Source organism: Lissotriton helveticus, chromosome 5_1 (assembly GCF_964261635.1).
Source record: "Lissotriton helveticus chromosome 5_1, aLisHel1.1, whole genome shotgun sequence".
Classification (NCBI taxonomy): domain Eukaryota; kingdom Metazoa; phylum Chordata; class Amphibia; order Caudata; family Salamandridae; genus Lissotriton; species Lissotriton helveticus.
This window is the reverse complement of record NC_136065.1, coordinates 1,342,075,470-1,342,097,626: the sequence shown is the minus strand read 5'-3', so window position 1 is coordinate 1,342,097,626 and position 22,157 is coordinate 1,342,075,470. Positions and strand designations below refer to the sequence as shown.

Here is a 22,157-nt window from a genome sequence, read left to right as displayed (position 1 = left end):
CGTTTTGGATGTTCTGTAGCTTGCGTGTGAGGTTTTTGTTTATTCCGGCGTAGAGTGTGTTGCCGTAGTTGAGTCTGCTGGTGACTAGGGCATGAGTGATGGTCTTTCTGTGTTCGAGGTGGATCCATTTGAAGGTCTTGCGTAGGAGGCAGAGAGTGTGGAAGCAGGAGGACGAGACGGCGTTGATCTGGTGGTCCATTTTGCGTTCGGAGTCCAGGAGGATTCCCAGGTAGCGTGCGTGGTCCATGGGGATGGGCGGACTTCCGTGGGCGGACTTGTCTCTTTTAGCAAAATCCAGATTTTGGGTCACAGTCCCCACCCTATTCTGTGGTCCTTTTTCAGGTTATTCTTATTGGTGCTAAACTGAAGAGTTCTTCATTGGCCCGATGTTGGCGCTGGTATTTCCTGTGATATGGCGCACTGTCCCACTCTGCACTTGGCATATAGACTTTAGTGTGCACAACAGCACAGAGTAGGACAGTAAGCCTTATCTATAGTCCAGCCCCAGGTTAAGAAAAGAGACATGGGTGAGCAGATGGGCTTTGAAAAATGGTAGAGGAAGGGGCTAAGAAGTGAAGAGTGAGGTGGGAAGGGAGAAAGACAGCGAGAAAGAAGAGGAAAGAGAGAGAATGGTAAGAGGTGGGAGGATGTGTGCCGGAAACGGATACAGTAGAGGGTAAAGGAGGGATGAGGACTTGACGGGCAGGAGAGGTGTAGGGTGATGGGCACAGCGATCCCACCAAGCATATGGATACCTCTGAACCACCACGCCACCGCCAGGGAACAGCGGTTCTCTGGCGGAGTTAGCGGTCCCAGGGCGGCACGACCACTAGGGCGTAATCTGCTGGTCATCAGAGGACCGCCATACTCGTAATTATGCCCAGGTTATTAAGGTGATGCTGAGACTCAAACCTGGTTCCCCAGCCCCAAAGCATCTCAGATAGGAAGAAGTATCGAGGGCGATTTAAAAGGGAGTGAAGGCAGATGCCTGGGAGGAGCGGGAGAAAGAGAGATCTGCAAGGTTGCAAAATTAACAAAAAAGAACTAGGATTTGGGTTGCAAAGGGGCGCATGATGGAGGACGAAGGAGGGGGAGAGAGATAAGGAGAGATGGATAAGAAACCCAAGGATTGTGGGGAATGAAGCACGTGAAATAATGAGAGGCAGAGATACACCGTGGGAGAGAAGGTGGGCAGCAAGTGGGAGCGAGGATTGGCAGAGAGGCAAAAAAAATATGGGAGAAGCAGATGGAAGGGGAAGGGAGGGTAGAGGAGAAGGAAGAAGTGTATGAAGGAAAGGGCTGGAGCCGTGGGATGTGAGCAGTGCCACAGAGCAGCCGGTGCTGCCTTTGTGCGGCATGGCCCTGGCTGTGCTTGCTCTGGCACCACATAACCCTGCCAGTGTTGCCCGCCGTGCCCAGAATGCTAAAGAGCCCCTGGGCCATTGTGTGATGACAGATCTGGGCAAGTGTCAGCCCTCTTCGCTAAGGAGTGGGGATCAGCAGTGGGGCTTGGGACGAAAGAATGAGTCTCGAGAACACATCTAGTACAGCCTCGGCCTGAGCAAGACCGACTGTGGCACCGATGCCAAGAGTTACTGTGCCCATGTCAGGGCCTGGGCCTCTCTGAGGACTGCCCCACTCCCATCTCTTTCCAGTGACGTTTTTCTGCCTCAAGTCTTTACCCTGTGTGGAGTCATCACTGCCACCACCAGTTCCCTTGCCCTTGTTTTTTAGCGCTGCATTAGAGCACTTCATAGATAGATTTTAACAGATTATACCTTTGATAACATAGACCATGGAGATGTGAATGCCCTATTTAGCAAGGAAGCTTGAAAACCAGGTGTCACAACATCAAGAAGAGAAAATAAAAAGATGTTATTCAAATGGATGTAAATGAATAGACATTAGAATAAACATATTCTGAATTTCAGACAGATCAATTACTTTTGCGAAGGTAGGAAGGAGGGTTAGAATACAGTTATCCACAGTATGGTCAAAGGTTTAACACAGAGCCAGCATTGCAACATCCGTTCTAAGGCTCCCACTTATCTGAAGGCTTCACTGCGGTAGCGGGTCACTTTTGGGGTCCAGCCTGCTCTCACTTATTTGAATGGCCATCCTCAGGCGTTCTGCGTTTATAAAGACACACACTGTCTCCCTCTTTCCATGGTCTACCTGAAGCCTCCAGTATTGAGTGCCACTGCTCGTGTCTAGTGTCGTGGCCGTACCTGGCATGAGGGTCGCCCTAGGCAGACCCTCCAGCTTATCGCGATTTCGCGATTTGCAAAAAAATCGCGAAATTGCGCGATCTCTGCAAATGCCGCGATATTTGGCATAAAGCCCGCGAAATTTGCCGTTTTCCGCCGTTCGCCGTCCTTTCCGGCCGTTTCCGCCTTAAAAAAGCGAAGAGGAGCGAGGCACCCATTTTCCATTTGATTTGCGGCAAGGACGCGCGGCCGAGAGAGGGAGAAGACCACGGCCGCCGAGAGAGGGAGAAGACCAGCACCACACCAGCAAGAGGGGGAGAGAGCACGAAGCGGCAGCGACACACACGAAGACTCTTCCTCAGAGACTCGTCGGAGCAGGAGGAAAGCCGGCCGGCGGCGAACAGAACACTGACAGGTACCGTCCGTCCGCTGGATAATCTCCCGAGTCCACCTGCAGGCTGTGCTGGCTCGAGAGGGGCCACGCCTTCTGCTGGACGGGAGATCTCTACCTGCTGCAACGGGCCCCTCGAACCAGGGGCTGGAATCAGTACTCAGGGAGGCCCTGGGTGATGATTTCATGGGCCCTTTAGGTGACCGCCTGCAAGTAAGCACCTTCGAAGCGGCTCTTTAAAGTGTTGGACAGTCTTGTTGAGAACACTGATGGATAAATGTTACTTTGTGACCTTTCAACTGCGTTTTTAGGTGCAAGACCAGGTGTTTTGCAGAAGAGGGAAAAGCTTTTATTGCAGGCTTCGCCCGGCCTTGGGTAACGTTTTTATTATTTATTTATTTATGCATTTTTATATAGCGCGGACTTTACCTGAAGGCGTCAGAGCGCTTCACATTAGGAACAGAGATGAAACATAATGAGAAACATTACAAAAGAACAGATTGCAAAAACATACGTTACTTACATAAGGTAATAGTGACATTTGTGAGCAAACAAAATACATGAGGTAGTAAAGGTAATAGTGACAATCGTGAGCAAACAAAATACTTGAGTAAAAATTGTGAGCAACCAAAAATGCATGAGGTAGTCAAAAGTGCACAAGAGGAGATGAAAGTGACAAGTGTGCAGTTATAAGAGAAAACAGAGTATAATTTGAGGTATAGTACTGCAATAAGTGCTAGACACTCAGGCACAGGAACAAGCGTTACGTGGGCAAGGTCAAACAGTAAGATATCTGTGTTTGGTGTTGCAAAAACCCCAAAATAAAATGCCGCTAAATGCCGCTAAATTTCCATTTTTGTGCCGCTAAATTTTCATTATTGTGCCGCTAAATTTGCCAATCCATGCCGCTATATCCTGGGGGGTCTGCCTAGGCAACCCATTGGCCCTGTCCGCTCCGGGTCCCTCCATCTTTGGCGAGGCAGTGCTGCATTCATGTGCTGCCGCAGCCATCCTGAGGCGTTCCACTTCACTGTTTTCCTCCAGTTGCACTACATGTCCTCAGACCTCGCATTTGAGGGACCCATGGCCGTCCCTAGGCCTCCTGGGTCTCTGAGGGCCACTGTCGCATGGACCGCTCCAAGGCCTCCGGCTTCTGGGAGGGTGCCCCGCTCTGGTCCGCATCCATGACTGTCCAAGGCGTCCCGCCTCCGAGGACCGCACTGCTCTGCGGTCTCCATGAGTATCAGAGGGTTGAACGGCTCCTTCCTGAGGTTGCACTCCTCTCAGCCCTGCGCCCCTCTGTGGTAATGGCTGCCTGCTTCTGGCCTCAGCCTCCCTCCGAGTGAGCACTGTTCGCACGTGCCTCGGACTCGCCTTAACTTTTGCTCTGGGCGTCCCTTGAGGGCCTGACTATTGACTCGCTTGTCATGGGTGCCCTCTGGCCTCAGCCCCCTCTCTGACGTCACGTGGGAGTGCCCCGAGCACGTGCTGCCGTTGGCGCCCCCTGGCCTCGGGCCCACCTTCCTTCTCGGCTCCCTTACCTGCTCCCTCAGGCATCCGCGGGCCGCCGTCGTCACGGGGCTCCCCGCCCCGGCCTGTTGCCAGGGCCTCCGCCCGTTCCAGGGGGGATTCATCCTTTGTGGCAGTGCCTGCCAGAGCAGTGATTTGAAATGTGCTTTCTCCTCTGTGTCTTTTCAGTGGTTTAATCCAGTGCAAACAGCCTCACGCTGGCGCAGGAAAGGGACGTCCGGTTTTGACAAGGGAGCGAGAGCGTAGAGCTCAATCTTTCTTCGCTGTCTATCGCCCTGTCACCCTCACCCGGTACCGCTGCCCCTCCAGGGTCAAACGGCTGGGCCCACATTCTGTCACCGCTCTTCACACACCCGGGTCTTCTGTGCACTTCTTGTTTGCTTTTGGTGTTATTGTGGCGCTCTGCCCACCGCGTCAGAGTGTCCTGGCCTCGTGCCTGGCGGTAGTTCTGTTCCCTGCGGTAGTGATTTGCTGTGTGGGCCAGGAGCTGAGCCGCAGTGCTGTGACCGTCTTTCTGTGGGCCAGTGATAGTATTATACTCGGTTTTCCGTCTGGTGTCTCAGTTGTAATGCCGCCGCCATGGCCCACTTGTCGTTTTTTGGCGGCTAACAGTTGTTTAATGGTGTCAGTGGTTCAGTAGTAGAGTTATGTCTACTGGTCACACAGTTGTCCTACAGCTGCTCGGTGATTGTTTAGTTTACTCTAACAATTATATAGTGCTTTCTACCACTAGTGAAGCCCCAAAGCGCTCACCGGTACGATTCTAACAAGCATGCTATGTATGTTTTGTAAAGTCTATGTTTATAGCATGACCTGTGCGGTAAGCATTGGGTGCCGTGAGTGCTGGGGTGGGCCCCAGTCATGCCACAGCGAATTTGGCGCTGCACTTGTATATGTATTTTGGTGAAAAAGAAGGATGCGCCGCATTGAATTCACAGGGCAGTGTCTTGTCTGCTGGGTCTGGTTGGGAGAGTGTGTGCTTATAACCATACTGATGGAGGATTCATTGAGTGTGGTGCCTGAGGGATCGAGGGGTGCTCCATTGTGCTTATCACGACCATGTCGCACTGGCCACCAGGATGAACCAGCTCAGTTTCTGTTTCTTGATGGAATCTGCTTGTGTGCAGTGGCGGCTGATGGGGTTAGACAGTGATGGGCCGTCAGAGTTGTTACACAAACTGAGCCAGACACTTGAGGTGGGCGACTGCTCAGCTCGAGGGTTTCTTGGAACTTCCAGCCCCCAAACTTCTAGCCAAGTCTTCAGGTGACTTCTGCTTTCCACTGACGTTGTAACCTCATGTGCCAAAAACGAAAGACAAAGCAGTGACATTTATGTAAAACCAGCGATTGAAATGAAAACACAGAAGTGATGTACCCTGTACCAGAGTACCTCCTCATTTCTGAGAAGTGCCGGTACTCTCCAATGAAAAGTATTACGTCTCCATTAAGAAGTGCAGGTACTCTCTTCTCTCTCAAAATAAAAAGTGCCGGTACTCAGTACTGGACAGTACCGGCCCATTTAAAGCACTGTGTAAAACGGGAAAGAGAAAGTGAAACCCACCTCTTGGGTGGCTAAATTGAACAATGTGAAATAGGAAAGCCCATAGCCAAATCCCAGATTCCCTTTCTGACCAAATTGTATAAAATTGGGCAATATTTTATTTAACTGTTCCTCCCTTTTCTTCGTTGCTCCACCTCGAAAAACAGGAGTTGAAGAAGTGTGCTATACAAAAACTTTGGTAGATTGATGTAACAGAGTATACTGGAGAAGTGTGGCTCACTGGTTAGAGCAGCAGACTCTGAAGCAGAGATCGGGCCCGGGACCAGGGTTCAAGTCCCGACGCGGCAGGGTCTTGAGCTCAATGTCCGCGGACTCGATAATTCTCGCCTCGGTGCTTACTCTAATCATGGGTCCCACGCTGCAACTCTGGGCAATAGCTTGCTTAATCTCCACAACGGCCCCTACAACACTGGGATGCCTGGCTTCACCTTGGGGGTGCCCAGCAGGGGCTTCTCACAGGGAGAGCCAGGAAGGGTTCCACAGCGTTATACAGCGCCGGGACGCCCCGTTGGGGCAGCTGTGTGCTTTACAAAATACACTACATTTACATTTACATATACTCACTGGTGATCATGTATAATAACATAGGCCACGGTGAGGGGTCAATTAATTGACATGGCTGTTGTTTTGATAATGGCATCTGCATCAGGTTGCGGGGAGAGGACAGCAGATGTTTTTAAGTTCATGTTTAAAAATGATCTCTTCTGCGAAATGCCACTCAGCAATATAATCTGATGTACAAAGATACAATGTTTCTACATGTTAAAAGAACACTCTTTTGAACTTTTAAGAGATGTTATCAGTTTGTATATGATGTTTACTGCATGATTTACATGCCCAACAATGTTTGTAGCTCGAATCGTGCAGTATCTGATTAGAATTACTCTTGGAGTAGTGTTATGTGCTCTCCCAGGGGCTGCAAGCCCAGGCTGGCTGTACCAGGCACCAGGCGTTTCCCCTGTAGGCTGGCTGGGTGGGGCTGGGTCCGCCCGCTGCACTTCTACACTTTACAAACTATAAAAACATTTGTTTTGCATTGAGTGTCTAGCAAATCAGCTACCTTCAAAACATTTACCTTTGCATTTAGTTTGTTCCAGTCTCCTGCAGCCTCTTAATAGCAGCGCTGACCTTTGGGGCCTTGGGAGGGGGGAGGGAGGGAGATCTGCTGCTGCTTGGCTCAGAGAGTATATACTTCAGAATGGTGTATTTCTTTATAGTGTAACAGTTGGAATGCATTTCATTTTAGTATATTAAATTATATCATTGCATTGAGTGAACATTTTTAGAAGTGATTCTTACCATGACTTTACAAGCCTTCTCTGACGGCAATGCTGATAGTGAGCCAGGAGGGGAGTTAGTTGTGTTTTTTAAGTCGCCTAGGGTAGTTAGTATAAATGGAGGACCATTACAGTCGTGAGTTTTTGTGCAGCGCACATCCTGAACGGATGTATTTAAGGGAGCTTTCATGTGAGGATGAAGGAAAATTATGCACTGTGAAAAAAGGTCATTGCCTTGGATCACACAATGTTGTCAAGTGGAAGCTGGGACTCATGCAAGGTTTCGTGGCTTCATTTTGTGCAGTTAGCCGACGACATGGTTATCTCTTTCTCTCTCCGATTTTAGTTCAAAGCCTAATACTTTGTGTTTAATTCTTTAAGGTGCTACATCAGCGCACTTGGTAAAATGCATCCAGGCTGGCGGTAGTGTTGAAGAGGCTGATGTCCTTATGTAGAGACTAAATTGACACCAGAAGAGCCACCCTCAATCAGTGCATTGAGACCATTTGTTCCACATAGCTAAAAGTCTGTATTCAGTGTCATCCATTGTTGAAATAATTCATTCACCCGTTCCTCACCCATTCAATGATTCATTCATTGATCCATGCAGCCATGTCTAAATTCTCCAGCCATCAATTCCAATGATTGGACAAGGTTCTATAATACAAAATGTGTTGGCAAAAACACCATATTTGCAGTTAATAAAAAAATTTATTCTGGGAGAACCCCCCAAACTTCCCTTGCAGTGGGCAGGCTTGATCCCTCCCTTTGCTCGCTATGCGCAGTATGAGGGCTACTCTGACAACATTTACTAGGGCTGCTTTTGGTTCCCAGTCCAGTCCTGTGTGGCTGAGTGACAGTACTGTGCACTCTGCCTCTGTTGCTTGGTGGTGACACTGTGTGTTGCAGCCACTATTTCTCAGCAGTCTTGTTTAGTGTGCCATCTCAGATGTAGTTTTGTTGAAGTATTGTTCATGCTGGCACTGAGGCTCGGTACTAGGGATTCCCTGTGGATGATGCGGACCACGCTTTCACCCCTGTGCACCCCTCTCTTGCTTTCCTGCTCCTCTTCATGCTTTCTTTCATCCCCTGTCCTGCTCTTACTTTTCAGCCAATCATTGGGAAGTCTGGTATTCCCCAAGGCCCATCGGACCAAAAGGTGGCAGTTGTGACGGTGGATGATTGCGACACAGCGGTGGCCCTGCGCTTCGGAGAAGAGTTGGGGAACTATTCTTGTTCAGCACAGGGGACTCAGTCTGGAACTAAGAAGTAAGTATCTTATCCAACATACAGCAACCTCTTAGTCAGTCCTCTTTTTGAATTCTAGACACACGCTCCATAAACAAGATTGGCGTTCACGAATACACAAGTTCCCTGGAATTATGCTACAAAGGAGGGCAACATTATTCCTCAAGGAATTGAAGTTTTGTCTTGCATGATGGTAGATAAATCCCTTTTTATGTTTAACACTGTCCTTCATACCTTGTTACAGGTACACCACACAGGCTCAAACATAAACTGAGTTCCTGCAAATCCCCATTTCGAACAGAGGGGCAACATGTTAAAACTTCCTTTCTGCTCCAAAGTCCTTTTTCGTGCTGCCAATTCATTATTTTCCACAAAGTGGATACTCTCACGATCACATAGGTATTTTTACAAACCCAGCACTGTTATTATTTTCATCATAATTGTTGTTTTATTGGTGTAGCGTGCAAAAAAACGATGGATCCAGATCTATGACTCGGGGTGATTTGTTCAGCTTTCCGTCCATCATCTGTTCTTTTTGTGTATTAGTCCCAGGATGCTTGTTTCTGTTTCTGTTCCAGGGAGGACCTGGCCTGGCTGTTTGGGCTGAACTGTTCCTATGGGGAACAGAGTCAAGACTGATTTGCATGTGGCTGGGTCTAAACTGGAATGGCGGGGTTGGCAAAAAAACAATGAATTTAACCCAGATCTGTGACTGGAGGTGAATGTTTGATTTCTTCAGTATTCCGTCCATCATCTGTACTTTTTGCGTTATTTTATTAGCACAGACTTTCATGCTAGTTTACCTGTTATTTGTTGTATGGTTACGTAGAAATGACCCACTCCTGGTAAAATAAATGCACATTCCCAGCAATTCAATTTCACTCCTGCATTTGTTCATATTAATAGTCCCTCTTGTTTATCTAGGGTGTTAAGCTAACAGCTGAGTAAGGTCATACGTGGTACTGGAAAGGTTCTGCAGGGCTGTGGAAGGTCTTTGTTGGGCATTGGAAGGCAACATAAGAGAGTACTTGGAGTAGGTCATCACTGGGTATTGTCAAACACTAAAAGCAGAGGGCCTACATCAGGCATAGGAAGATGAGGGCCGGCCAGGAGAAGGCCCTTGAGTGACAGGACTAGCCCTTCGCTGGCATACAAAGGTCCTAGGTGGACAGAAACGAGGTGCTCCACTGTCATGGTGCAATGGAAGGATTATTATTTAATCAGGTGAATTTAGCTTCCTGGCGAACTCTATAGTTTGCTGTTTATCCAGTGTTCATATTTACGTTGGATTCAATTCTGAGACCATTGCTACAATAAGGCACCGGCAGTGCTGAAAAGCACATCAAGACCCCTGTGGTGAACCGACCAAGAGGCAGTATGAAGCCCACTGGGTACAAAAGAGCAGTTTAGTGAGTACATACGTTTGTGTGACTTGACAGAAGTATCTTCTGGTTCGTCACAGGTTTTGGGGTGATTCTCATCATAAGGTGGTGGTGTAGAGCATTATTATTACTACTAGGGTAATGGATGACCCTTGTCTCTACACACCAACATTTTTTGTTGGGGTCTTTTAAGCAGTATAAGCGCACTTGCCTGGTCAGATTATGTCTTTCCCATACGTGACAGGAGGATGATTAGGTTCTTCTTCAACAAAATAATTTCATATCCTACACTTAGTCCTGGTTACTGAGCTTCGCAGGCCACATTTTGGCAAATGTTGTAGTTCTAAACATCCAGGGGATGAGGAAAGATTGACTCTCCTCTGGAATGGAGCACAGCCCTGTGTGACCATTGCACACTGGACTGTGGCCTTACCTTAGGCTGGTGGTCCTGGAGTGCTCTAAACCTGATGTGTTTGTACAGTCCCGCACAGAGAGAGTAGCCTTTTGAACTATCCTTCTAATTGCAAACAAGAGGCAGAACCACAGCCAAAGGCCTCTACCGTAGCACCAGCTCTTGTTTTGCGCCTAACCTAGTGGTTCATAAATGTAGAGTGTTTTCGTGGTAGGTCTATGGAAAGTGACAAAATCAGTCTCATTACCCTGAGAGAGCATATAGGGTGCCCAGTATAAAATGCAGGGGTGTGAAACAGAGTTCTTAAACTCTGGGAGGGATTAATTCCTACTCCCTGAGTCATCTCTGCTTGTGTCCCTGGAATCACAGGTCTTGGATCACCTGCAACTCCTAAGATTTAGGCTGTGGAATCAACACTTTGTTTGCCAGCACACATCCACTGTCCAGAGGAAGACCTATTGTTGCACTACACCACCCTGGGGTTTAAAGTAATCTTCCCAGCCTTGAAGCAGGGCTCGTGGTCAGGGGCTTGTTTTTTTTTATCCACTGCAAGTAAAGCCATTTCCAACCAGAAGGAAAACGTGGTTTTCTTTCCTTTCTCTCATTTGCTCCTTGAAGCTTGGACATTAACCCACATGACAGCTTTGTCTCACAATAAAGCAACAAAGGTAGTGGGGGTTTGGACTGTCGCACTTTCCAATCCTGTACTTGATTTTTTCATTAGAACTGAATGTGTCAATGAAAAATGTTTCATGTGCGATAAACGGTGCCCCTCAAGGTAACATTGACATCCCACTCCCTCAGATGTCGGCTTCCACTCAGTTTCCAAAGGGGTCAGTTGTGAGAGACTATTATAAAAAGTTTATCGTACCTCGGCACTCAGATATTTATTTCATAGAAGCCAATGCTTCTAAGGGAGTTTATTCCCTGTCCTGGCCTGTTTAAAGAGTCAAGACCGTCAATTGCTTATATGCACTGCACCAATATTTGACCATGTAGAGAGAACATCCGAAACATAAAATTACTTTGATGTTTTAATATTTGAAACTGATCATTTCTGTCATAAGGAAAGTTGTTAGCCATCTTCTAAGCGTGGGCATACTTGTGAGCCTTTTAATGGGATTGACAGGGCAGGTTAGAGAACTGAGCCTGAAAGAAGATTGGGAAGCTGAATTTTTTATTTAGAAGGGCGTTATGGACGGACAGTGGCCACCACTTTGTTTAATTTCCTTCCCTGGAAAGCTTTTCTTCCTCCATTTACTGAGATAATCTCCTATACTGCCATGAGTCTGTTATGTGTGATTATTCTAAGGTATTGTTCATAAAAGAGCTGTGCATTCGAAAACAAAGCACAGCCAGATCACTAAATAATTTAGACTAGGGTTGATATTGCAGTGGCGTCACAGGTACAATTCCACAGAGCCACCGGAAGGAACAGGAATATCTTTCCCATGGGCCCATTCAGTAATGACTGATGCACACTTCCTACTTTTTTTTAAGGATTGTGCCCGAGACCAGGGCTGTGTAGGAGAGGGTGCACATCTAGCTGGCATTTGCCAAGGGGTACCCAGTGCCCGCCCTCGCGCTTCATGATTGCCTTGACTCCTTCGTCAGTCTGTTTACTAGCGCATTGCACACAAATTTTCCATGCATTTTTTCTAACGTGTAGTTCTATTGCCTTTCCCATTCTATTAGTTCCCGGCTGGGGTCCCATGTGAGTACCCCCCTTTTTTCTACCTTCACTTCCCATGGGAGCACTATTATCACTTGAACAGTCTAATGCTCCCTCAGGTATATGCTCATTCAGCTCAGTTGTATATAATTCCAGCGTCCTGGCTGGTTTTGGCCCCACATGATTTACTCTAATTTATTATTATCCACAGATGTCCCTGCATTGATAGGTCCTGAAGAGACCCCTTACAGCTAACGGGGTTGAAACGCTGTTGACCGTATTCAAAGCGAACCATTGACCAGTCTCGATTATTATATCAAATGGCTGGGTTCATCTTGTACTAAATCATTTGCCGACTTTGTCATTATGGAAAAAAAATTCTATGTCACAAAATGTCATGCACAGTGTTAGGAGTTCATTGTTCACTTGAGAACACTACGCGCCAATATGGAATACCACTGTAAATATTCATGTACATAAACATTCTGAACTTACTAGTATTACGCTGTATTTAGTCTCACTTCTCTTTTTGACATCCTTCCTACACCTATTCTATTGCCATTGTGCGTTGCAATATTGTGTATTGTCTACAATTGTTTCCACAGTAACCACTGTTTCTGGTTATAGCTTCTGTACCCTGGTTCGTTGTGAGTCGGGTGTCCCTTGTTGTCCTTACTTGCCTCCTCCGTCAGCAGGGATGATCTGTGGTGCTGCTGCGAAAGGTCACCGCTCAGGCATGTGTGCCCCCTGGTCGGGTGCCGTGCAGATGGAGCGCCTCGTGCCTCCAGGGTGGTGCTGAAGTTCAACTACTTGTTTTCCGTCTCTGATGCACACCTCAGTCGGCTCCCTCGCGTGCGGGCGAGCTGCGCGTCTTACATTCCGCCCGGCAACCTAAGGGGGCGTCTTGATGGACGGGCGAATTATCCTTTCATAAATGTTTACCAGGAATGGTTGTGAAAGGAAACCGTACGGCGATGACCTGCCAGGGAACCTAAGCGACCGGTTCGGCCTCAGAGCCTCACGTGAGAAGTCCGTGGCTGCTCTGTGTGTTTTGTGACTTCACTGTTTTGAGAAGGATTTAATGCATCTTGTCAATCTCCTGGCAGTTCATTCGCAGAAGAAATGTGTGTTTTATTACATGCTTAGTTATTTGATTGATTTATAAAGTCCCTGTCAAAACCAACTGGCACCAAAGTATTTTTTCCACGTTTCTACGTTGTTTGCGGCTGCATTTATGGGCGAATGAATACATTGTGTACTTGTGCAGGAGTTGATACAGAGGAATCCAGCTTGTCTACCACCTGATGGGCTAAGGGCCGAGAAACTGAATTGCCACCTTCAGCAGCAACGGTTTCCCTGTGAACAGGTGGTATTCATGCCCACCTGGAAACATTCACTCTTGAACCACGCTGAGATGTGTTGTGAATGAAGTACAACTGGAGTTGTGGATGATTGTGGGCTTGACTGGGCAAGGGGTAATGGCCGACTCACCTTCCCATACTGTTTATTTACACCACAAAATGTGCACCTGCTGGTAAAGTGTAGGACATCCACTGATGTTAAGATTATCAAATACATTGGAACTGGTTCAACAAGCACTGGCACGACCAATAGGTCTGATTTGTGTTTGAGTCTTGACTGAAATATTACAAACTGCTTACTGCAGGGGGAAAAAACTAAACTCTGACTACTTTCTTTATACAATGCATCTATAGGATACATTGGATTTAGTATTCAGAGTATTTGTGAGATGCCAAAGTATCATGCTTTGCAGAGCAAGAACTCCGTAGGAATGACACACCAACCTGCCAATAGGATGAGCCGAAAGAGAAATACTCCTCTGGGTGGAGACGGAGCCCAGTCTGTGTATGTTTGTGGTCTGACGTGACTGCGCAGCTGTTGCTAAACAATTATGTGAGCATCACTAAGGGGGACTGTGGCTCTGCCTACATGTTGGAAACCAGGAGTACAGGTTTTGATTGGGCAGAAGTTGTGCGTTTCCACAAAAAAGTGCTTGCCCTCCACACACCTGTGATCAATTTGTTTATTTATCCAGCTGCCTGAGCTTGAACTTCAGGAACACACACATGACACTGTAAAGCTATTAACGTGTTTTAGCGCCTTAACCGCGGCAGCAATTCCGCCGCGGTGCAGGCGTTCTAATGAGTGGGTGGGGCTGCGACGGCCATTGCCCGTTCGCAGCACCAGGGAGGGAGGCTAACGGGAGCACAGAAGAGTTTAGATAACTAGATAATTTATTTTGTTTTTCTCTAGCAGCAGCACAGATGGGAAGAGGGCAGTCTTTAACCTATATAGATTTTTTAGGTCTGGCTTGACAGTGCAACTGTCACCTAACTTTTTAACCTACACCAATATTATTCTACAGCTCTTTGCTTCCACACAATTACACATCCATTCCATGTTATATCCTTGTCATACTTCACATTACATCACCATACAACATTTTTTTAAAGCGAGACCTATTGGCATTGCTAATGCTTGACTTGTTTATTTATCCAGCGGCCTAAGTTTGAACTTTAAGGAGAACACACATGACATTGGAATGCAAGTGAAGTGTCTTAGATAACTGGCTAATTTATGGTGTTTTTCTCTGGCAGCAGCACTGATGGGAGGAGGGCAGTCATTAATGTACGTGGATTTTAGGTCAGGCTTTACAGTGCAATTATAGTGTGACCTTTTAACCTACACCAATATTATTTTCCAGTACTTTGCTTCCACACAAAATACATATTTATTCCCATGCTAGTTACTTGTAATGCTTCACATTACCTTACAACGTCCCTTTTAAGCCAGACATATTGGCATTGAAAATGATTGTTTAAATTGTATTGGTAACAGTAGGTCTTGTAGATCGGTGCTGTCAAACAGGTCTAAAACTAAGCAATAAACGTCGGAGAAAATATTAATGTGGAGTCTGAAAGAGCAAGACCTTTGTGGGCAGAAGGATAGCTGCTGGTTAAGGACAGAGTTCTTGTGGGTAGTAGGGTAGTAGAGAGCAGGATGCGAAGGAGAATGGCTTGGAAAAACACAGGAGAGGGTGAAGTAGTGAGTAGGGGAGCAGTGGTTGCAGAGTAGAAGTTATGTGGCAAAGTTAGAGTTTCAGAAGCAGGAACTGCATCATATGCAAGCTGCAAGTGCAGCCAACGGGTGGACTCTTTTTTTGGCCTCTACTTTAGACTCTTGAGTCCCTAATCCTCCAGTTTATAACTTATTTTGCCTCCAATTTTAATGATTTCCAACTCTTTTTCCATCCTCAGGTCTCTGGATCTGACTGGGCCTCTGCTGCTTGGTGGCGTCCCCAACTTGCCTGAGAGCTTCCCTGTTCAGAACCGGCAGTTTGTGGGCTGCATGAAGAACCTATTGATTGATAACCGACCGGTGGACATGGCCGACTTCATCGCCAACAATGGGACAGTGCCGGGTATGTAGCAATGAGAGAGCAGGGAGATGGATGCGAAGTAATAGAGAGGAGAACGTTTCATTTCACAGGGATGACAGCATAGGGGCTCTCAATTCATTGGAGACAGTCTTAGGATGTAGGGTCTCTTTTAGGAAGGAAAACCGGCGAGCTGAAGTGGCTTCGGGCTAAGGACTGAACAATAATTTGACTTAAGACCATATTGTGGCATGAGAAAAACAACTTGGATCATATTTATTTTGCATAACAAAATTCAATCAAACAGCTACTAGGTATAACAAGCATTGAAAATGCAATACGTCTCACCTTTGATTAAGTTAAAGCATTTGCTTTGCTAATGGTATTGTATAGCAAAGCAAATGGCTTTAACTTAATGAAAGGCGAGACTTATTGCATGTTTAATACTTGTTTTTAAACCACGCCATTAATTACATTGGCCACGCCGCTTTGAGAGACCCCCAGTTTTTTCATCCCACTTAAAGCCCTGCCCCTGAACAGAACTACTAACCATCACACTGCTACAAGCGTGACAATACTGACCTTTTCAGGCCTCCGAAGCTATAGGAATGACTAGGGCCGCAGGTAATAGTCATTTTTAATGTACAGTGAATTAATAATTCACTGTTGTTGTGGTCATCTCTAAATTAGCCAGACAGCGCCACCTTGTGGCAGACAGTCATTAGCACTGGTGCTCACAATTAAGTGTTGTGTAGCACCAGAAACCACCGGCTCAAATTAAGCAGTGCTATGGTAGTCAAACCAACTAAAACACCAAGCACAGATGTTTGAATAAGAGTAGGTTTATTAGCCACTATCTCAGACCGCCTCCAGCAACAACTGCCAGAGGTAGAACATTTGTCAATGCAACCTTCACCCCCCAGACTCCTGGGCACTAGAGGCTGGAATGTGGAAGCCATGGAAGTAATCCCCTTCATATTGACTGAGTATTATGAATTTACCTAAGACCATCTTCAACCCATCATCTTGTGACTACCATCACATGGTCCCCAGAAAGGGTACCTTATGTATGTGTGTGCAAATAAATCTTACATTCATAACACTTTAGGTGAATTAGAGGTCCTAGTTATGAGAGACTGGACACATTTTAACCACAAGTAAACTGTAGTTTCCTTTTACTAGGGACACCTGGCAAAGAAAAACAGTACAAAATCATTAATTCGGCAGCACAGAGGTACAGTGAAGGTAGGGGTGGGCGGAATTTGCGTAGTCGTGCTACGCAAAGCTCAGCGAAACGGTAAAAAAAACTCCGCAAGCACGTAAAAGTTCCCTGGACACGCGGGATTGCTTGTTCCGCCCGTTCGCAATACTTTTTTCCTGTTCGCGAATGCTGTTTGCTTGCTCGGGGAGAAATATCTCACGAACCCGCATTTTGAAAGAGCGGACAAGCAAAAAATAACCCGAAGCCACGGATCGCAGAATTTTTGGCAATTCTGCATTCTCCGCGGAACGCCAAATAACCCAAATTCTGCCGGAACGGAATTTACCGCCCAGGCCTAAGTGAAGGGGTCCTCCAATTCTATACATGCACACAGCATATCATGGGCGGTGTGCTGAAAAATAAAAGATTTATGTTTCTAATTTTGGAATATGCTTCCAAACCACCAACTTTATTGTTCACTATATAAAACACGTATTTGCCTCGCAATTTAAACTGACTATATTAATGGCAGATGCTGTTTTCAATGTACTACTGCAAAACTTTCGCTCTTTCTGCGAGTTAATAAAAGTCTAACATTATATTAAATAGCAACATATTTGGGTCCAGCATAAAGAGCACTCTAAACAGGCATTAAGAGTGAGACCGCACACAATGATTCAATAGTAATTACTCGTTGAAGGCAAATCGCATATAGAACATTAGGAACTATGCACTGCAGTCGTTTACATTGATTCATAAGGCCCTTGGCTGCATTCAGCACATTAATATCACAATTCAGTCTCTTTTGTGAGAAGTAATACCTTACATCATAAACAGAAGTTTTAACAGAATGTTCCCGACTTTAAAAAAAGAGAGATGCCTAAAATGTTGACAGGGAGGCAGCATCCTGAATCTAGGCTGTATGAATCTAGGCTGTATGAATGTCACTTCATTGTTTAACTTAAAGAAAAAAGCTCAACTATAATCAACTCCTAGCCAACGCTGCAACAACATTCTGCCAGCTAAGCAAGCTGAGCAAGAAGGGATGCAACTACTGCAAATTCATAAAAAAATAAAGCATACCCTAAAGTGTACCATCTGTACAGTACAGAAGGACACAGAACTGAAATGCTGTTGCTTTATGTAACAAAAACATGTTATCGCAGTAATGCCCAGTAAACGCACATAACATTCAAAAGTCAACAGCAACTTCAAATAAGGCAGGGTCTGCCTTTATTCTGACATTTCAGCATCTGGCTACAGCGTGTGAAAATAGGAGTGGGATATAAAGATACCTGTTAGAAAAGCCTTTAGATTCGAATACAAACTCAATGATGTATTATAATAATGCCCCACTTTGCATCTAGTCACTGATCGATACAAGCAAATTTCTCCAACACAACGTATTTCGGCTTTCTTGTAATGCAATTTTGTTATTTAGATTAACAAATGGGGACATTCTGGTATTAAACATTATTAGTGAACACAGTGTGGTTGAAATGAGGTGCTTCTATTAAAACAAGCAATGAGATCCGGCTAGATTCACCATACATTTACGTAGAAATGTATATAGGCTATAGCTAGTAAGGGATATATTGTAGACCTGATTTAATGATTTTTAACTACACTCCCCCCCCCCCCCTATAGTCCGGCATAGGATACAGCATGCAGCAAGCAGTATGGTTGTTTATACAGCAGAGCACATTAAACTAGATATTGACCTTTCATGCACTATCCCTACAGTCAACCACTAATTTGGATGGAATACAAAACCTGCCCAGGCAGGTTTTCAGCAATATTCGGTTATGTACAGTAGTCCGGATCTACACCCTCACTATTAAGCGGAATGAATGTCCGCCATAAGTATTAACATACAGACCACTTCAAGCAAACTGTTAATGCTGCTCTGGTTGCAGCGGAGCAGCTAATAGCGCGCAGAAATGGATCTAGTACTGTGAGTGGAGTTACTGCAAAATGAGTATCGTCGCTGACACTTAAATATCTCGTATGGAGAAGTCGATAATTCTAATGCACATTGAGCAGGATATACTTACAGCTACTGCTCCAGGACTTGAGCAAAGACTTTATGCTCATCTAAATAAACAGAGAATCCTGGAGGCTCAACATGATGCTTCTGGCAGCCATAGCGGTAGCAGCAGGGGTCCCTGCTTGGTGTGGTGGGAATGCCTCTTCACACGATGGCCTCTCCTCACAGGCATCGGAAGCAGAGTTTTAGCCTCCGGTGTCGCTGCTTCATTGCCATGCAGTAGCAGAGTGACGCACACATAAGGTAAAAACGCTGTTGAATGCAGATGAAGTCCCACGTACAAAAAATGCTTACAAGTTTGCAGAGAGGGGCCTGAAGGGCAGCGTCACCTTTTCTCGTGTTGTGCCGCAGCGGGGGCAAGGCTCGGGATGCGGTGGGGAGAGCGGGCTCTGAAATACATACGCAAGGCTGATTTTGTAGGTAATTGTGTTCGTAAGCGGCCCAGTGCTGTGCTGAACTGCAACCTTCAACTTGTTACGGTAACTTGCAGAATCAAAATGGATTAATGAAATGACACCGGATCCACATGTCTCCTTTCGAAAACAACTGGCGAAAACAGCTACAATTCATTCCGCACTGCTCCCAGCGCAAACAAAAAACAAGCATCAATCTCTTGTCTTTGTGGGGCAATGTGTTTCTAATTAGAAATACATGGCCCCATAAAGATAAGAAAGTGCTTTGTGACAGCAGCAAAGCAGGCGACCCAGTCCGATCGGAGGTGAAAGGGCGTCAACAAAAAACCCTCATTTCCAATGGCAGGCCACCGGTGACGCAAGCCAATGGAAGTTAAGGGAGGGGCTTAGAGTCCCTTTCTGAAAACCCCTCATCCACAAAATCTCTCACCGAGCGAGCAGCGCTTTGCGCTACAACACCACGCGAGACCTAAAAATGTTACTGCATTGTGCTTGGTTTATATACAGTGCAATAATCCTACATTAGCAATGCTGACATGTTAAGGAAACCGCTTATATGTAGACTCATGTCATGACTGGCCTTACCCTCACCGCATACTTAGTACCTTGGGTGAAAGAGGACCCATGCCAAATAATTATACACTGCTTCTCTGCGATGCAGTAAGGCCTGTTCTTATACAGACCTAACAGCCATGTCAGGATGTCCCATGGAATTTGATGCAGGATGCAAATGGTGACTACCTGCATCTGTTCCAGTCATGAGCCTGCACTGCCATAATATGCCAGAAACAAAAGATCCTTAAAAAGCGAAGAAAACGAAAGACTAAAGGCAAGTTTCCTATAAAAAGGGGGTTAGGAAAACAGCGTGTTGGCACAACTCAGTGAGGGCTAAAGGTGGCTGTGTGGTCAACAAACACAAAGATCTGAGCTCAGCTCAGCTCCGGCCTTAAAAGTCTATTTAGACCCATTCTCCCCAGAAACCCTTCGGCCAGAAGTCAGGTAGTAGTGGCCGTTGTAACCCAGCACTAAAATGTTATTGTTTAGCATTAATGATGCCTTCGTAGGTTTCTAAAATCACTCTCCTCTTACTGAGATAATATGTACCAGACACTATAAGGTACATTGGCTAATCAAGCGGTGTCTGTAGCACAGCTGTACCCCCAAAACTGCGCTGAACACATACAACGGGGGGCCCGTGCTGTCCTGAACTGCAACCTTCAACTTGTTCCGGTAGCTTGGCGGAATCAAAATGGATTAATGAAATTACACCGGATCCACATGTCTCCTTTCGAAAACAACTGGCTAAAACAGTTACACGTGAGACCCCGAGTCAGAGAAGTCCCACCCAGCCAAACCCAGAGTTTACTCCATTACCCAAGCACTAATTGTCTGTTTTGTCTGATTTCTCCTAGGGTGCGCCGCCAAGAAGAATTTCTGTGACAGCAACACCTGCCTAAACGGTGGCACCTGTGTGAATCGCTGGGGCAGCTTCAGCTGTGAGTGCCCCCTAGGGTTTGGAGGTCAGCACTGCGAACAAGGTAAGAGATGGCAAGGAGGCGGGCACTGGTTGGACTGTGATGCTAATGTATAGCGTTCTTGTCATCCAATCAAAGCGTGTGCTGAGGGGATTCTAAATACCGCAGTGGAAGGGTTGAAATAACTTGTGCTACTTGTTTTCAAGAGTTGCATGGCAAAAAGAGAAAACTTTTAATTTCCGGTGATTGTCATACTACTTGCCAATTGCATGACTTCTGCCTGCCAATTGCATGACTTGTGCCATCTTAGTGCAAAACAATACATTTAGCACAAGTACAGTATGGTGGTTTAGTTGGTTTGACATTGTATTAGTATTCATATTGTGCTATGACACGGCATTGGTGATTATTTTGTGCATGTTATATTTATGTATGCCCTGTGATCCCAAAGTGTAATTCTCAAGGGAATTGTATCGTACTGTGAGCGATAGCATAATTGTAATATTTAGACAGACTCAGTTTCTATTGAGATTTTATTTATGCATTGTTCCCATAATGGCAAGTATTCAAACTCCAGCGTGTTGTTTTTTAACGAAACACGGGGAATCACCCATTCTGTGGGATTTATGGTTGGACATGTTTGAAGCATATATGGAAGTACTGGAAGAGGATGAATGTTTGGATGAAAGACATTTGTCATTATTGTAACTCAGATATGGGGCTGTTGGGTTGGGAGAGTTCTAAAATGTGCCTCCTGTGGAGAATGCAGGCAATATTGATGTTTACCAGCATGCAAGTAAACAAATGCAGGAAAGAGTTGTTAGGAAGATCAATGTGGTCACGGAGTGTTGCAAATTGTATTCAAGGGTACAGAAAAAAGATGAAACCATTGATCAGTTTGTCGCTGCTTTAAGGGGTTTTGCAGTAACTTGTGAATTTGAACATATATCAAATGGCCGAGTGTTGAGGGACTAAATTCTCCTGAAGATTACGTCAAGAGAATTTATTGCTGTGTGGGGAGATTACATTGAAGGCGGCAGTTGATGCACTCAGAAGCATTGAGGTATCGAGAAATGTATACAAACAGTAAGAAGTGAAAGTAGGAGTGTGCCTCATGTAAGTGCTATTAGTGGATAAAAGGATACTAAAAATAAAGGCAGACCTGGAGAGGTGAAGACAAATGAAGGGGGGCATACACCTGGTAAAGCGTTGTTGTGTTTCAGATATAGTTCTAATAGCCATTTGGCTACTTCTAAAATGTGTCTGGCATTAAACAAAGTATGTAGCAACGGCAAGAAAAAGGACCATTTTATCAGATTGTGTAAAAATAGGAGTAAAAAGGTTAATCAGATTGTGTATGAGATAATGAGTTTGGGATGAATGAGAGTATGTGGTGGGGTGCAAGACTGAGTAAACTACTCACACAATTTGATGATTATCAGTTAGGATAATACCTTCTTGTATCATTTTATTATTTTGGAATTATATCTCAGTATTCTTGTGTTATTTTTGTTAATTCAAATTGGGCTATATTGTAGTGTATTACGTTTTATATTGTTTAAGGGAGAGCTGTGTGGGATAGAGATAGGTAGGTAGAACAAATAGAAGTAGAATGTTTTTGTGGGATAGAATGTAGAACATGGAATGTGGGGACCCTGGTTCTAAGAAAGGTTAGCTGGGACAGTTAAAGAGTTTTTCCTCCTTCAATACAGTAGGGAGCAACACTGGGAAGAAACATCGCCCTCCACTCAAAATTATAAATCTCAACAATGAGACCTAGTCTGCTAAGGCAGTTATTTTCTTAACTTCGTGAGTAGGACTTGGGAGTATATTTTCTTCCTCCACAACAACCCTTTTCCTTTTATTGGTATTGTCCCAACTCAGAGTAGCCTTACATTTTTCATTTAAAAGAACCAACCTCTCAATCAACAGTCACTGTGTTCA

The 22,157-nt window shown here is 45.5% G+C and overlaps 1 protein-coding gene across 2 annotated transcripts in view; it reads left to right on the top strand.

The window, feature by feature from the left end:
- CELSR2 (cadherin EGF LAG seven-pass G-type receptor 2) overlaps window positions 1-22,157 on the top strand; it is a 325,195-nt gene that overhangs the window by 198,952 nt on the left and 104,086 nt on the right. For both annotated transcript variants that reach the window (XM_078644214.1, XM_078644213.1), the window contains exons 6-8: window positions 8,078-8,235; window positions 14,959-15,122; window positions 20,151-20,276. In XM_078644214.1, the coding sequence (XP_078500340.1) occupies window positions 8,078-8,235; window positions 14,959-15,122; window positions 20,151-20,276 (448 nt within the window). The remainder of the gene's footprint in view (window positions 1-8,077; window positions 8,236-14,958; window positions 15,123-20,150; window positions 20,277-22,157) is intronic.